General features: G+C 33.2%; 1 protein-coding gene across 8 annotated transcripts in view; it reads left to right on the top strand.

Annotated features, from left to right (window-relative positions):
• The first annotated feature begins 1,038 nt into the window (after positions 1-1,038).
• The window catches only part of LOC118497085 (cadherin-related family member 3-like), a 114,481-nt gene continuing 96,820 nt past the window's right edge, over positions 1,039-18,699 (top strand). For 7 of the 8 annotated variants that reach the window (XM_036010689.1, XM_036010692.1, XM_036010696.1 and 4 more), the window contains exons 1-5: positions 1,039-1,117; positions 2,075-2,242; positions 9,160-9,330; positions 15,631-15,725; positions 17,324-17,446. In XM_036010689.1, coding sequence (XP_035866582.1) covers positions 1,063-1,117; positions 2,075-2,242; positions 9,160-9,330; positions 15,631-15,725; positions 17,324-17,446 — 612 coding nt within the window. In that variant the 5' untranslated portion in view covers positions 1,039-1,062. The remainder of the gene's footprint in view (positions 1,118-2,074; positions 2,243-9,159; positions 9,331-15,630; positions 15,726-17,323; positions 17,447-18,699) is intronic. The other variant, XM_036010694.1, reaches the window with a different exon arrangement.

Genomic DNA, 18,699 nt, shown 5'->3' on the forward strand with positions numbered 1-18,699 from the left:
TAGCCCTGGGGTGTCTCCAGAGTTTCCTCCCTCCTGACTATCTCCTTCCTCAGAAGGAAGGGAGAGAGAGAGTGGGAGAAATATCAATATGTGAAACATTGATCAGTTGATCAGTTGCCTCCCATTTGTTCCCCGACCGAGGATGAACACGCAGTTCAGGTACACACCCTAACCAGGAATTGAGCCCATGACCTGTTGTTTCACAGGCATCACTCCAACCAACTGAGCCCCATCATCCAAGGCTCTTTTAAATATATTTTAATTTGTGTTTATATTTTGTGAGCATATAACATATTTCGTGTCACATATAAATAATTTATAAAGATATCATTAGACGTATATTGGGAGACACCCACTAAAACTGTTTTACTAATAAAATGCTGTTATCAAAAGACTTTGTGCTTTCAAGCTTTAGTTATAAAAGCCACTTCCTCCTTGAAGGTCTCTCTCTTTCCTGTTTTTGGAAGTGTCTCTTCCCTCTCTTTAAATTTCATGTGATTTTTTTGCTGAAACCTATTACCTGCTATGCTGGGCATAGTTGTTTTTATCTATCCATTATCTTTGCTAGGTTATAAACTACCTAAGAATGGCTCCCACTCACCTTGGAGGCTCCTTAGTCTTTAACAAAGTTAAAGACTTTGCATAGTTAGTGACACTCAGAAGTATGTGTTCACTGATTCATCTTAGGGTTGCAAGTCTCATATTAAAAATAACTCTTTATCCTATTACAGCACCTTTTGTTAGGTAAACAAGAATTAAAGAACAAATCACTTAGACGACTGCTTGCCAAAAGTTCTCCACAGGATACCCCACATTAACTAAATACTTACCATTTAAATTGATTTTATATAATGATCTTGGCTTTGCTGATAATCTTCTCACCAAATTACCAGCAACAGATACTGAAATATGACCTACGTGCATAATCATTCAATAAACAGAATGAAGTGATTGGGTTTAATGTTGAGTAACACTTTATTGACCTGTTGGCTTAATTTTAATGAAGATTGAATTGGTATATATAGCCACAGCCAAGCGTTTGTGGCAGGCATTGCTGTGGACATGAGGAAAGCTGGTCTAGCCATGAACATCTTCAGGATTTCATTAATATGCACAGGTTTGTTCAACTTATGATTTTTCTTTGTTGTTAAGCAACTTAAGTTTACCTGGTAATTAAAGAATTTGAATTCCTGCTGAGGTTCTTTTAACTCATTGAATATTATTTTCTCATTCTGGCTCAGTCTCTTCATGCATGCGCACATGTATTTAAATACAGAAAAAAAAAACGCATTGCTAAATCTTGGATTATTTCAAACAGTGTTTTACTTATGGTAATTTATTTTTCATTAGGGTCTTCTGGAGTAATTTACAATATAAATATCATTGTATAACAAAATTCCTATGAAATATTATTTATTGATGCAGGACTATTTTTAAACATTTTTATATTATTTATATTTCTTGTTAGTCAAACTACATACTCTAGGAGTGAGTTACAGGATACAGCTATTTCTGGTTTTTGCTTTAGAGGCACAGCATAACACAATTTATGAGTCACAACTTAACCAAAAACAGAACCTCCTTTTTTTCTAACAAAAAGAAAAGCAATGAAAATAAGTAAATAAATGCAGAAAGCATGTTTCACTCATTTCTTTCAGCTAGCATTTTAAGTTATAACACAACAAACTTTTACATGAAAAATATAATGTATGGTGAACATGCAAAACAATTTGAAATGATCAATAAACTAAAGTAAGAAATTAATAAAACTGGCTTTTAACTGAAATAGCCATTCTATATAGTTGTTCATGAAAGAACGAAATAAAGATGCAGGATGTCTGAGATCTCAATTTGTCCTTTATTTCAAATTTGTTCTGTACAACACAAAACATATAGAAATATTAGTTAAAGAAAAATTGTGACTTAATATTAGATGAAAATTCTTTTAAAATCACAATTTTATTTATAAGTATAATTTATGGGGACAAACACATGGAATAGTTATTGATGAAGTTGTTCATTTTTATATTTTAATGTGGTTTTACTTAAAAGTCTCTCTGTGTTGTCTCTTCAGTATTTTTATACACTGCAGCAGAAATTCAGATGTTAATTAACCCAGTGAATTTGCCTGAAAACATGCTTCCTGGTACTCAGCTAAGTCGAGCTTATGATAAGGATGTAGCTGGAAAACCAGATGCCTATCACTTTCTGAATAAAACAAAGGATTTTATCATCGATGCAAGTAAATACATTTTAACATTTTAATTTTTGTTTTCTGCTTATTGCTTTTAAGATTCAGGCTTTAAAGAAAATTATTTAATTAAACCTGTTATATTTTATTTCTGGGTTAAAGCCTATTGTGGGTAGTTACATAGACAATTTCTAAAGGAGCTTCCCAGTACTTGCCTGGTCCACCTTCCTGGTATCCCAATGTCGCCACAAATGTTTCTTGAAAAAAGAAAAAAAAATTATGTGTTAATTTGGTATGAGAGTCACCCCATTCTTTTCAGAAAAAAAAAAAGGTTTTTTAATAATAGGAAAAATGTTCCAGAATATATACTTTTGTACTAATTTCAGAAAGAGGAATTAATGATAATACAATAAACTTTTTAAAAGTTGATTTGCAGTATAGTAAAACTGAGCATTCCTGATACTTGAATATGGACTATGTGCACAAGGAAAGGAAATAATGCACTTTGTAAGCACTGTATTGTAAAGTTGAACACGTAATGTCTTAAATAAAACTATTTAAAATTGGCACCATAAAAATACATTGCAAAACAATTTGACTGAAAATGATCAATAAACTAAAGTAAGAAATTAACAAAACTGGCCCAGGGAATTGAAATTTTTGTGGAAAGGCAGAATAAATAAGTCAGTTCAGACAGGGAATACATGTGCTTTGCTCCCCCCGCAGAACCCTGTGCCTAACCAGTTGGTTTGCACAGCCGGTGTCCAGTAGGTTTAAAGAATATGTACAACAGCATATCATTATGCTAAGCAAAGTAAGCCAGTCAGAGAAAGATAAATATCATATGATCTTGCTTACATGTGGAATCTAATGACCAAAATAAACTGGCAAACAATAGAAAACAGAGTCATGGAGACACGGAACAGACTGACAGCAGTCAGGGTTGGTGAGGAGGTGTGTCTGGATGAAAGAAGGTGAAGGGATTAGATAAGGATCTTGTATACAAAACCCCTAGATACAGACAACAGTGTGGTGATGGCCAGAGGGAAGCAGGGTGGGCAGCGAGGGCTGGGAGGACAGAGGCAAAGGAGAAAAAATGGGAACAACTTTAATGGTGTAAGCAATGAAAATAAAATTTAAAAAATCCAAAAAATCTTTGTTTTTGCAATTGATAATTCAACCAAGGCCAGTTACAAGTACAAATATGTTTCTAAATTCTTCTAAAACAGACTCTGCCTATTTTATTACCAGGATCCTTTTCACTCAGGTTATGATTTATAAAATTAACTAGATGTTAATTTTAAACTAAGACCTACAGTAGCATAACATTTGTCCACATTTTAGATAGCTATCATAATGTGTATGTACTCATTTATGTGCTATGGTTAAGAAATGTTAAAATATTGTCCAACATAATTTTTATAAATTAAAAAAATGGTTTTAGGAACAAGAATAGACAGCTTTTTGTCTCATTTCTTGCCCAGTGTTGCTTCACTTGAACACGTGGCTTATGGTTCAGCACAGTCCCCCAGTCTGAGAACAAAGCCAGCCCTTTGCCTCAGAAGTCCACTTGATGTTCTGTTAACTCACCTTCTGCTCTTCCTCTCAATAACTAGGACTGTACCTTAAAACCCCAAATTCTAATATCTAAACAATCCTAGACCCTCTGTTGCCTCACAAGAAGGGTCAAGACACTGAAGGCCTTCCTTTAGTGGGAGAGTTTCTGATTTCTTGCAGTCCACCCCCTCACGCTTTCTCATTGCCTGCTGTTTGGACCTAAAGCATTTTTTTTTCTATTTGACCTTTGCTGGGGGTGATACCACAAACCTTGGCCTAAATCCCAGAAGAAACCCCCAACCTCTTTGCACATCTTTTTCTTAATAATGTGGAAATATCTGAATCTAATTATATGAAGAATATGAGCCCACTTAAAATCCCTGTTTCTCATATATTTGTTATCCTTGGTAATTGCCTAAGATGAAATCTCTCGCAAATATGTATTTATCATCTTCTCTATTCTCATCCCCATCCTACACCAAGCTTCTTCTGCCATAATGTAATCTCATGTTCTTCTTGCATTCTCATATCTTTCAATTATGGTCTGTGAAATCCCCATTATGTAACAAATACATAAATAAGTAAATAAATAAATCTCTTACATTCTTAACCTCTTTTGTGACATTTCCCCACTTCTTGCTTTAACAAAAATTTGGTGTCATGTGGGGCAACCACAGCATGCCTCGAGCTGGTGTTACTCACTCACCCACATATCTTGTATCTCTGGATCCAGGAAGTGGGAGTCATCAGTCTTCAGACTCCTCAGGCTGATTGCATATCATTACTCTGATCCTTTTTAGAAAGTCCCTCGCTCATTTTGAGAATATCTGGCTCCTTATAAAACATACTAATTACTCCCTAGCTAGCTCTGAAGACTTGAATATATTATTCACGGTGTTTCTCCCTATCTCAGTTCTGCCACCATCCCTTAGATTACTTCAGTATTCACATTATGGCCCCTCTAGCATGTTAAATCCCTCTACCTTCCCTAGTCTCTAACCCTGTTCCTAAATCCCTGTGACTTCAAAATCTCCTTCCATCTATACACTCCCATGGCTGTAGCTAGAACCTCATCCTCACCTGGAACAATTCTTCTTCCCTACTATTAATCTCAGACATCTCACTCCAATATTTTTTTCAACTTTTTATTCTGTTTTCCTTACCATGTTGTTTTGTTGATAACACAAAGGCTGAAAATCCATTGATGCATTTCCTTTTTATAATTCGTCTCTTCTCTTTACTTTCCTATCTAATATTATGATCCATATTTCAACCCTTCCTTGACAATATTCTCAGATAACTTGCCTTGTTATTCTTCTATAAATTTTACCTAGGAAAACTCCAGCATGAAATAAATCCAACAGCTGATGTTTCTTGTTATACCCAGGCTGATGAGTTTTGTTAGAGGAAACCACAAAAACCAGCACATTAACACTAAATTTCACATTTAGTGAGATGGCCCATTGTACTTTCTGGTACTCCTTCAAAATTTCTCTAGTTAGATCTCCTTTTCCTTTGCCAACTTGGCTACTTTAAATTTTCTCCAATTTCACTTCAGATCTCTTACCTAAAATCTCTTCTCTTGTCAGTTGAGTTTAACTCACATATTTGAGAAAAATAATGTAAGCATTCAGGTGAAAATTTCCCTCTGCTGTTACATAGAGACAGTTGGTTCTTTATAATCCACCTGTTCTTTTTGCTGTTTTGTCACAAAGAAGGATGTCTGCTTTCTTTTATCTACTTCCATTTCCTCCAACTTTGTTCTGAGTTCCATATTCTTCCCCTCTTCAGAGATCTTGCTGAGCAGCTTTTACTCTTTTCCTGATATTATACTTTTTCTTCTTTTTTGCTGGTTCCCTTCCATTAAGTTTTAAGTAGCCTTTTAAGAGTAAGACCCACTCTTGATCAATGTCCCTCTTCTTTTATTGTCTTCCTTTTGACATTTTATAGACTATCTCTTGTTTCTTACTAGCCAAACATCTTTAAAGAATTCTCTACACCACTTTTTCCACTCCTGGACCTTCTGTTTATTCTTAAACAAAGGTTAGTTTTGGATAGTGACAGATGACACCACCAAGATATTGCACTATAAATAGCAATCTTTATTGTTAAATACAATACCAGTTTCAGATTTTATCTCATATAATCTCTCTTTAACATTTAGAACTTTTAGCAACATTCCATACTTTTGAATCATTCTCATCCTCTGATTCCTATGACACTATATTCTGGAGGTTTTCCCATCTCCATCCTCCTATGATTGGCCTCCTCCTGTCCTCCTGCCCCTTCGGTTCTTCTTCCTCCTCTTTAATCTTTTTTTGATATGTGTTTTTTCTCTATTCTGTATGTGTTTGCATTTTTCAGGGCTCTTTAGGTCTTCTCTTCACACTCTGCACATTCTACCTGAGCAATCTCAGCTATCCCTTAGTTATAATTACAGTACATATTCTGATGATCCCAAATATATATACAGAGCACAAACACGGTGACTAAACTCCCAACTTCATAAAAATATTCACCATTATATTCAATTGAATTATTCAAATCTAAACTGGTTATTTTGTCCCCAGATTTGCTTCCACTTTAACCATTATGTGATTAACATAAAGCAATCTTCTTGTATGCAGCCAATCACTAAGGCATATGATCCTTAACTTCACTAATCATCATCTACTATTGTGCAGGACATCACAAACACCCTCATATGTGGTAAATTTTCTGTTACATCTCCTTCAAAAAACTGTGTGACAGGCATGCTTACTGACTCCTTTTGTCACACCATCCACCTCTGATCAATCACCAAATCCCATGAATATTAAAGCTTCAGATGTTTACCTCATCTTCATGAACACTATCTCAAGTTACTTTCCCAACATTTTTCCTCTAGGTTTTTACACCTACCTCCTCCTCAGTGATCTCCTTGCTTCCTGACTTCTTGCACATTTTTTTCTTCACTGACTTTTATTAAAGTACAAACAGGATCATATCACTATAATTCTTTGATATCTATATCTATCATTTTTCTATCTTCTATCTATCATCTATCTATCAATAATCTACTATCTATCATCTACCACTTTCATACCACTTATAACTCTTTAATAGATTCTTAATTTCCTCAAAGTAAAATCCAAACTCTTTACACTGACAACAGTATCTGGAAAATGTAGCTCCTTTTTATGTTTCCAGACTCAAAGGATATCACTCTCCATAAAATACCATATATTTTAGTCAAAATATGCATCTTCTAATGCATAAACCCTCTTCTGTCTGTGGGCCTTTGCACAGTCTGGTCTCTTTTTCTCCTCTGCTCTTCTTCACCTAACCAACTCCTTCACATTTATAAGGCATTAGCTCAGAAATGCTTCCTCCTGGGAAGTAATTTCAGGGTCCATCCTGCATCCACCTTTAGTTAAAGTGCTCTTCTTATTTATTTTAAGTCATCCTTTAACAATTTTATTTCTCTGGTTATATCTCGGGTAAAAGGACTATGCCTGATTCATTTTTCTTGTCTTGATTATCTATTTGTAAGCATGTTCTTACACTAAAAGATCCTTGGTTGTATTTCTAATTATCCAAACTATTCAAATCTGCATGCCCCATATATCAGTTTTCTAGAGCTCCATAACAAGCCACTCTGAAATATAGCTGCTTAAAACAACACTGAGTTTTATTTTTCATAGGTCTGCTGGTTTGGATTACTATTTTTCCCGCTTGATTTTTTTTTCACTTTGGTTTTGCTTGGGTTCACTCATAAGGCTGAATCTAAAAGTTTGTTCATGTCTATTGCAAAAGAAAGTCCACATTAAGTTCTGAAACTTAGTTTGTTAATTTCTAGTGCTTCAGTGAATCTGACTGATTCCATTGAAATACATGTCATTTAATGCACCATTAATACTTATACTGGTACTGTTCCTACCTTATGTCCTTGACAGCAAAATTTGGGCTAAAAATATCTTGCTTAGGATAGAGAAGCCAGGGGAGATTCATAGGATTACTCAATCAAGTTTTAGTCTCATTAATCTGGCTGGAGGAGATCTATTAGCAAACATAATAAACAGCCATCCAGTGGCTGAACCTATTCATATTCTCTGTAGGTTTGACCCAACACCACACTTTGAGATTATTTATTGTTCTGTTTAGAATGGGTTATATAAACTCCACTTAAATTTAAAAGAAGTTCAACATTGGGTTGTTCTTGTTTCTTTTCATGATTTTACTTTACTAATCGCTCCATACAATTTTTAAAATGTGCCAAAATACTAAATAATTTTTTACAGAAAAAAATGTTCAGTCTGTATTACATCCATTACCTAAGATTAGTTAGTATATATATTTTAAAAACAGTTCTGACAGTGACCAGAGGGGAGAGAAGAGGGGATTTCAGGGGGGAATGGGTAGGGTTTACAGGAACAAATTTGGAGGACACATGGACAAAAACTAGGGGTGGGGGGTAATGGGGGGAAGGGGGGAGGGTTGGGTGGGTGGGCTGGAATGGGAGTAGGGAGGAGAAAACTGTACTTGAACAATGATTAAAATAAAACAAAAAACAAAAAACAAAAAACAAACAAAGAAAACAAAAAAACCCAGTTATCTATGGGTAATAGTGACTTTCCCATAATTAAAGATAATCTTTGCTCTCTCTGCTTTTGTGAATCAGAGCTTTCTAAGAATATACCAACTATTTTAAAATATATTCTTTGTTAGAAATTGATGACTGTATTCAAAAATGCCCAAGTCTAATGGAATTAATCTTGCCCACAAAGATAATAATACAACAATATATTGTTTTTATTAGTGTCTTTGTTTTTCTTCCCTTTTCCTATACATTTGATTCTTGTCTTGATTTTAAATACTTAATTATTTTACATCCAGATCTTAAACTAGCTGAGCAAGGAATTGATTTCTTTTAGAGTAAAGGAGGATATAAAGTAACCTTTGTGGAGGCAGCATGCCTCCTTCAATAACAGACATCTTTGTGATAAAGTTTCCCTGAGTGCCAGCTCACAGTTATACCCTACCCACTTTGTGATTTTACATAAACTCATAATAACTAACAAAGTTCGATTTAAACAAACAATTGTTTTTGTCTGTTAATAAAATGTAGGCATGTATTGTGATCACAATATGATCTCTGTTTCTCACGGTCTCTGTAATCTTTGGAAATGGTTTTCACTGAAAATATTTGAAAGCAAACTACAATTTAATAAAAATATAAGTCTAAATAGTAACATTTAAAAAATAAGTCAAGTATCAGTGTTTTGTATTATTTTCATATTTTAAGTCTTTTCTTTGTGAGATAGAAAAAATAAAAATGGGTAAATCTTTGAGATTTTAGAATCTTGAAGACTCAAAAACTGTGTTTCTATATATTTATGTGAACTATAATTCATGGATTATCTCTTAACTAGGTTCTGGGATAATCACTTCTACCAAAAGTTTTAATTATGAAACTGACCCCAGAAGGTTTCTATTGATAGTGGATACTGGGGGGTTCGTGAGACATGTTTTGACCATTAATATCATTGATGTTCCGGAACCTCCAGACTGTGCTGCTGATCCCCAGTTTTCTTTAGGCACAGGTATGATACATCATTTTCTTATGGTTTACTTTGAAAAGCTCTTTATAATGAAGAGAGCAGGCACATTTTTCCAGAGATGCTAGTGGCTTTTTAGTATGCATATACTGTTTATTTATATAAATATGTGTAAATATTCATGTATGCAGGAAAACATATAATTTCTCTATTGAACTGTTTGGAAAAAATGTTTGCCAGGTAGAAATTCTTCCTCCACATTTAAGAGATTAGAGAACAAATAAACTAAAAACAGTAATATAGATTCTTCTAAAGATTTGTAAAAAGAAGTGAAACCAGAGAGAAAAAAAATAAATAAAAGGCTTTGATAACAGTACAGAAATTTAAATCTTTACTTATGAAAATGTCACAAAGAGCAACTGATTTTAATATCTTTAGGGTTCCAAGGGTATTTTCATACTATAAAAATAAATAATGTGTGTGTATTTGTATGTGGGGGTTGACCAAGTCAGAGAGATAAGGGAAGATTTCTCTAAAGAACTGATAATACTTTAGGTCCAAACCCTTTTCTGAGTAAATAAGCGAGAAATGAAAGAATAGTGTTTCGGGGTGTCTGACCTGTGGCCCGCAGGCCGCATGCATCCCAGGATGGCTATGAATGTGGCCCAACAGAAATTCATAAATACACTTAAAACATTAGGAGATCTTTTTGTGATTATGTGTCACAATGTATTTAATGTCTGTCCAAGACAATTCATCTAGTATGGCCCAGAGTCGCCAAAATATTGGACACCTTTGATGAAGGAACTTTATGTATGAGTGCTTTGAGGCAAGGCAGAGCAGTGTAAGGAGAACTGAAAGTCTACTGTGACTGTAAAGGAGATATCACTAACTAATATTATCCAAAATGATTGTTGAAGGGTAAATGGGTGGTTTAAGAATGTTGTTCTTTGCCCTAAAGGTGTGGTAATCCTTTTAAATGTTTTAAGCAGATAAGTGTTTTAAATAGAACCCTCTGGTTAACTGTAGAGGAAGATTTGAAGGGAACAAACATAAGAGGTATCAATAGATTTTATAAATGGCCATATAATATTTTGGGGTTTGAAGGCTAAAAGGCAAAATCAGGGATATTATTTACGTAGTACTTATATAACAATGTAGGAGGCAAATTTATACAAATTTTTATTTATAAAATTTTAAAAATATAATAGTAGCAACATTTGGTTAAAAATTTTATAATAGAGGTCTCCTAATGAAAAATAAATAAATTTGTTCTTTTGAGAAGATAAATTTCTTTTATTGTGTGGGAGGATTAAATGACTCAGTGTCAATGAATGATTTTTCTTGCTTGGATAATAAGTGAGTCACTCAGAATCTTATTTTGGTTGTAGCCTTATATTGATTTATTTTTGTATATAGAATCAGTTATCATTAAATATTTTATGTTTTTTTTTATTTTTGCTGAACACTGTTCTCCTGCTACATAGAAATATTGTGATACATATAAATCTAAGCACTAAGAGGAGTGCTTAGTTTTATAATTCTGATGTTCATCATATTCCTTTATCACAGCTATAATGACTTCATATAGTAAACACAATGTTTTGCCACATAATTCAATAACCAAATAATCTACACTCCATATACCTTAAAAGTGCAGGACTCAAAGTTCATGTTTCTTTTTTATTTAGCCAAGATAGGTAAGCATGTTAATAAGTAATACATGGTATTCATAATGCTGTTATGACTGAATTACTGCAATTCATAGTATGTGAATTAAGGAGAGCACCATATATGGTCTCTATCTCCATTACCAAAGTGCCAGCCTGGTAAGAATACAGCAGTAGACAATATGTAAACAATTGGGTATATAGGTTTTCTGTTACACTTTATAAACACTGAAATTTGAATTCCATGTAAATATCACGTCACAAAATATTATTTCTTTTGCCTTTTTTTGTTTTACCATTTGTAAATGTAAAAACTATTCTTAGTTTACAGACCCTATAGAATAGGCAGCAGTCTAGATTTGGCTTGTGGATGGTAGTTTGAAGACATATGGAATAGAAAGAAGACTAATTATCAGGTTATGTCAGTAATTCAGGAAAAGAATGGTATAGTTTTGCCTAGGATAGTTATGGAGGTAAAGATTAAAACGTAGTATGGAGATATTCAAATAGTAAATGAGTCTGGTATTAAATTAATATAAAAGAAGAGTGGAGGGATTTGAGGTTTCTGATTTACATAACTGGTTTAGAGATCCTCAGTTAACATAGAAAAATCTAGAAATAGACCAAATTTGGAGAGAAAAATGATGAGATCACTTTTGAACATCTTGTTTTTAATGTGTCTTTGATCTATCAAAGCAGTTGAAGTAAGTAGTTGAGCTCAGAGGGCTTGCCTAGGGCTATAAATGTTTTGTAATTAAAACCATGGATTTGGATGAGTTTATTCAACTAAAAAGTAGAGAATTAGAAGAACGAAGGGCATGTAGCCAAACCTTGAGGAACTCTTACACTCACTGATGTGAGGAGGAAACTCAGCTTGCCAAGGAGGATAAGGAGCAGCAAAAATGGTGATGGAAAAAGAGAGTTATGCCCTGAATGGCAAAGGAGGTGTTGAAAGAGAGTGCCAGCAGTTAGTAGACTTGAATTCCATAACTGAGTAAGACAAGGTATTGAAATGTCCATTGCATTTTGTTTGTGATGTGGGAATAATGATAACTAATGAGCTTACTGAGAATTAATTCATTGGTGTTACAGGGGTAGAAGCCAGAATGCAGCAGATTGAGAAGTGAAATTGTGAACATATAAGCCATTGTTTAAAAGAAATTTACATGTCAAACTGGTCAGAAGGCAGTGGCAAAACTATATTGAATTAAGAGTTTTGTCTGATGCATTTGGTTTAAAAGAAGACTTTTGGGTAATTTCACAAACTAATGGGGAGAATACATTTGACTGGGTGATTAAAGACATGAAAGAGAAAGTAGGAGAGAGATGGGATCAAACTTTAGGTGAAATTAATTAACCAAGCATTTGTTAATCTCATCTATCATATAAAAATGCATATACCAATCTTTACACATTCAATTCATTTTTATATTTAGCAAGTTCAAAATTCCTTGAAACTTTAAGCTTTCTCCTTTCAGATGGTACTTTGTAATCTCTGAAAAAGTGGTAGTGAATTTTTAGGGTCCCAGTTTATTTGAGTGTGTACCTGAAAGAAATATTCTCTGTCATTCCAATTAAAATATAGTATTTTTGAAAGCATGCATTATCTTTTGATTTGAAAAGTAATCACTATAATCTATAATTTAAAGAAATATATAAAAGAAAATTTGAAATTATTTTGAAATTGGACTCTATAAACTATAACCAATTTTTCATTTAATTAAACTGTTAAATTAAGTACTTTTTAATTCACTTATAAAAATAAAGTAGGATTTTTCTATTGCATCTCTATTATATTGTGCTGAAATATCATATTCATTTTCTTAAAAACTATAAAAGGGATACTGATTAATATTCAGAAATGTCATGTTTATTATATTGATGCAAAATTAGTAATTTTTTCTAATTTAGATTATTAAAAGCAGTGCTCCCTGATAACCATGTGTGGCTTTTTTTTTTTCAAAGAAACACGTGCACACATACACATATACACTTTTTCAATAATGATATTGGCTGTGCATGTGAATAAGTAACTAGAATACCCGTATAGATCTTTTGTTGGTTTATTTTTGGTTTGTATGTTTCTCTTGATCAAGGACTAACAGTCTAAGCAACTTCACCAAGCTCTCCTTGATATACAGTCCCTTCTGTGTCACAATGAGAACCCTTGAGTCTTTGTTTTCCATTCCTAGTGTTGGCCCTGTCTAGGATATGCCTCTATAAAAGTGTGTGCACTCAAGGATGAGATAATAGGTTGGTGGCTAACGGAGACAACAGGTTACTAAGTTGTTGTTTAAGATTTGAAAAACAAACATAAGGATTTTGTCTAATCTGAGGACTTAATGGATGTACAGGAACCTTGCCAAGTTTCATTTTCCCAAGCAATTTTTTAGAGGTACTCAGAAGTTTTAGAGAAAATCCTATAGATTTGGAATGATTTTTTTTTTTGGTGCCAAGAAGAAAAAGCAAGAGTCAACTGCATAAATGCCAAAGTCAAATAAGGTGAACTTAAGTATCGATTGGGTCTGACATCATGGAGGAAGCCTTTGATGACTTTTTGGGAGAAGTTTCAGTATTTGTAGTTGGGGCAGAACTTCTAGTGGAGTGGACTAAAGATTGAATGGGAGGTAAAGAAATATTTAAAAAAACCTCCAGCCTTGAAGGGCAGGAGAGAGCACAGGGCCATAGTTAAAATGTGCTCCAGGTTAGGGTGTTGTTGCTGCTTCTCCTTCTCCTCCTCTCCTCCTTCCTCTTCTGCTGCTACTCCTTTAGTGGAAGTGCTAACAACAAGTTGACAGTCATGGGGGGGGGGGTATTTGAAAATGAGAGATAAAGTTAGTCAAGTTTCTGAGAAAGTGGACAGGGATTATCATTAGCAAATTTCTCTCTTCACTATGAAAGGAGAAGAAAAGGTGCAAATTAGTGGGGTTGTAGATCTTATGAGAAAAGAGTTATGAGTTATCACTAGTCTAATTGTTCCTGTTTATTCTGTGCAGTAAGAAGAGAGATCTAAGGGAAGTAAGAAAGAAGGGAGTGAGTAAGAGTTTTGGGACAAAAAGACAAGGTTTGAAATAACTTATGTAGAAAGTTGAATAAACAGAACAGAGACATGCTTAAGAGCATTGAGGGTCCAATACAATTATTCTTCTATTAATTTTTTTTGCATTGAATTGTTTGGGCTTATGCTATGAAGTATCACTAAATCTGACATCTATTTAAATGGTAAACAATGTAAAACAATTTAAACTCAATTTTCAGATTATTCGAGTCAAAAACAAGTTATAGATGCCAGTGTATTTCTAGCACACAATTTACTTCATTTATCATTTCATTTAAAAATACTTATCTTAAAATTACTTTACTTTTATTATTTTTTTGCTATTAAAAAATTGGGGCACATGAAAATTGAGGCACTTGATTTTTTTAACCTATGTATCTCCCATACATGGTACTTTCAATATAATAAAAGTTTTCAACACAATGAAACTTGATATACATATGTTTTGCTTATGTATCTCCCAAATGTGATAGTTTTGACATAGTAAAAGAATAAGTCAAAGTGTCAAATTGTTGACACTTTGGCAGCAATTTCACATTAATCTTAGGCCTGTAGTTTTCTTTCTCTTTCACTTTTCCCACAGCTTTTCTGTGTTACCCTTCGCATAACACAAGATTGGATGGAAACCTGAGAGGCTATTTACTAGGATTTGCTGAATTTGTTTCTTTTCTTAAAAAAATAAATTTAACTTTATTATGAAATTAGGTCACATTCTATCTTCAAGTTACACCCAGGGCAGGCTTTTGTGTAATTATACTTCTTCTTTTTTTTGTAATTTTTTTGAGAAAATATTGGAAGACATGCTTCTAAGCTGTGACCACTGACTTTATTATGTTATTATCTTCACCGACCTTCTAATCTCCTGGTCACTCACTTTAATTATAATTATATTAGAAAAACAAAGATCAATTAAATATAGTTGGGCAACATGTTAAAATTTAAATTTATTATATCATATAAGTTTGGTGCTAAATGTATGTAAAGAATAGAAAATTTTAAAATGTCTTACTATCCAACTTGAGTTAAACTCTCAAACTCATATTGTATGGACCGTAATAAAGGAGAGAGAGAGAGAGAGAGAGAGAGACCAGAAAAATAAATAAAACAATCAACCTGAGTCTTTGTTGGAGTTGCCCTTTCTGTGTTGTTTGTAGTTTGGGTTTTTTTACCCATGGTCAAGGCTATGGGAAGATGTTAGAAGGGATGTGAGAGCTGGAAGTCAGTCAGTTGTCTGCAAATAGATTTCTAAGAAAGAGCTCCTCCATGCATAGTTCAGTCAGGTCTAGAAATTGGAGTACAAGAAATGTTTTGTGAGGCTATCCTGCTGGATCTCCATGTGATGGTCTATTAGCATATATGTCATGCTCTTCTTTAAGCTGTTGTTGCTATAAACAGAGAGAAGAAGTAAGGAAAGGCACTAGTAGGGGCGGGAAACATTATAGGAAGTCAAAGAGAAAGCTATAAAAATAAGAAAAAATATATAACTATCTTAAAATATTATCTGAAACCCACTATACAATCTAAAATTAGTATTATTCTGTTTTTATTACATAAAGACCTAATAAATGCATCATATACTTTAATTTTTAATGTAACATGTTGATTTTTGCTTTACAGCTACCTTAGAAATTGACGAAGACTATCCATTATTTCAGCCCATTTATAGAGTGACAGCCACAGATGAGGACTCTTCAAATGGTGATAGACTGATGGTAAATGGTGATCATTGTGTGAGATGTATATTTCATTTTGGCATATTGTGCTATGCTTTGGAAATATTTCTCAAGAATAGTTAATATATTTAATTTGATAATCAGAGGGAATATAATGAAGTTGATAACAATATAACACAATATTTGTGCTAATGTTAGAAATAGCATTTTAAGATTTTTTTGATGTGTACAAAATAGTAATATGACTTCTAATGGACATGGACAGCAGATAGGATGATGTCAATGCTAAGCTGAAACCCGGGCTTTGCCTTTTGGATGCTATTGAGAACTATTTCACTCCTCTAGCTGTTTCAATGACACATGTGAATGTGATTATATTTTTGTAGTGTTTCAATATCCTAATTACTAACTGTAAGAGACTTGCTTTTCTTATAATTGATTCATGGTTGTAAAGTCTTTTAGAGATTTGGCAAAACAAAAAGAATCTATAAAGCTCTATCTGGAGAATTCAGTGGTACGTTGGACTCCAAAAGCCAGCATGCTTGCTCTGCAGCTATTCCTTTTAAACATGTATGGAAAGCATTTACTACTTTTAATTTTGTAACTCACAGTATGAAGTCATGGAGCATTGAATGAGGGTGAAGTAATGGAGCTGTCATGTGACTGGGGACAAGTAATACCACTTGGGTCAAGCTTTACCACTAACCAGTGATGTGATCCTGGGGAAGTCACTTAATCCCTCTTGCCCTTGATTTCCATGGCTAACCTTCAGTAATATATGGGCTCTTGTCAGTGTACCTAAAATCCCAGCTCAAAAATATTTTGTTGTAGACAAGCCAACATCACGTTCATATGAAATTGTTAAGAAATATGAGAGCTTTTCTATTAGATTAAGTCTTTACAATAAATGAAAAAAATAACTTATTGTCCAATTGAAAATAGTTATTACCAAATATGTCATTTGCAGGAATAGGATAGGGTCCCAGCAGGTGATTATTTTAAAATTTAGAGTTTTGAGAATTAGTTACATTGTTAAAGGCTAGATCTTCATCAGATTAAAAAATACACATATATAAACATATATAGCTGAACTTTTCTTTAATTAAATAATCAAATAAAATTTATTTTCAGATGATTTTGTGACTATAGATCTACTGTCACTTTTTTATTTATTTATAGTAAATAAATAAAAAAGAAAGATAAAAACTTCATATTGAAGTGCATTAATATTTTGAAACTGGTTTATATCCTTGTAATTTATGTTTTGATTCCTAAAATTCAACTTTAGTGATGGTGAGTTTATTTTGTACAGTCTTTCAGACTTGTATTAGAGTAGAGAATCAGAATTAAGTTTTTATTTTGAAAAATCCCTTAAAAAATATATACAGTGTTGTGCAGCTCTGTAAAAATATAACAAATCTTTTGGTTATGTTAATGCTAAACAGCTCTTATTTTTCCTGTATTCTGCATTGGTATATGCCAGTGGTTTTAATACAAGTTAGATCATAAGGAAAGACAAATTAACCAGTGTGAAAATAGAGAACATTTTTCATATTTGCTTTATTATTATATCTTAATTATCTTCCCAATACCTTTTCATTTATTCTGTCATGATATGGCATATTGTGATTTTCTAGTACTCCATTGAGACACAGTTATCTGGACCAAAGAAAGGAGCAAATTCTTTTGGAGTGGATTCTGTGAGTGGCATTGTCAGCTTGAGAGGCAACGATACCTTGGATTTTGATGCTGGATATCATGTAATAAATTCATTTACTTCTTATTTTACACAGCGTGACAGGAACATTTTATAATGTTGAACTCTGCCTGAAAAATTAAACACATTATTATTTTAAGGGAAAGTAATATTTAGTGTGAAGCATTTATGAGAATTAGTTCAGTTAACCAAAAGTCCAAATCCAGTCCTTGCGCTTACTCAAAACATACATCACATCTTAACTTTCTAACTTCTTAGATATATTTCAAGAAGTTTATGCTAAATGAAATAAGCCAGTCAGAGAAAGAAAAATGCCATATGATTTCACTCAAATGTAGAATCTAAGGAACAAACTGAACTAACAAGGAAAACATAGACAAACTCATAGATGGAGAGCAGGATGACAGCTAATGGTGGGAGGAGGAGAGGGGGTAGAGAAATTGAGCAAAAGGGAAAAAGGACTCATAAACATGGACATCAGTGTGTTGATTGCTGAGGGGAGGGGGGTATAAGAGGACTAAATGGTAATGAGAAATAATACAGTAAAGATTAAATAAAAAAATAAAGAAAGAAAGAAGTTTAAGGAAAAAGTATTTTAAGTGACTTTCTAATCAGGAAAATTAAATCAGCAAACTAATAAAATTTAAATCTTTCTGAATATCAAAGAAATGAAAGAAATTTAAAACATTAAACCTTTCATACTGAAACTATTTGGACATTCATATCCTGCCCCACTTAATATTGGCAAAACACAAAAGTAGCCGAGGTAAGATTGTATATAAACCTTATAAATAAATTTGAAACTAATATGGCAGAAAAGAGGAACAATTTCTGATATTTCCATGAGAAAGGTAATTTAAAGAAAGCATTGTTCAGAAGATTTTTCTGAGTGAGAAATGAAGGATGTGCAAGTAGGACCAACTGACTGGAAAGAATGTAGCTACAGAACTAGAGAGATAACCTACCCACATAGAAATGAGGTGTTACATTTGAGAAATAAATAAATAAATTAGTATCAGTAGTAGTAAAACATTGTCATTTCAGAAATCCTCAGCAAGTATTATTTCAATAAGGTAATTGAGAAAATATCCATAAGGCAGAAAATATAAGAACCTACAAAAAAAAATAGAGAATACACTGCTAAACTTAGTTGGAGAAAGAAGCATTGATAATTGATGATCTCAACTTTCTAGACTAAAAAACATAAATAGTGGAAGAAAGTCCATGATTTCAGTATCAATCTCAATTTGGATATACTGAATATTACAGGATGGTGGAGATGCTAATGACACATAT

Source organism: Phyllostomus discolor, chromosome 10 (assembly GCF_004126475.2).
Source record: "Phyllostomus discolor isolate MPI-MPIP mPhyDis1 chromosome 10, mPhyDis1.pri.v3, whole genome shotgun sequence".
Lineage (NCBI taxonomy): Eukaryota > Metazoa > Chordata > Mammalia > Chiroptera > Phyllostomidae > Phyllostomus > Phyllostomus discolor.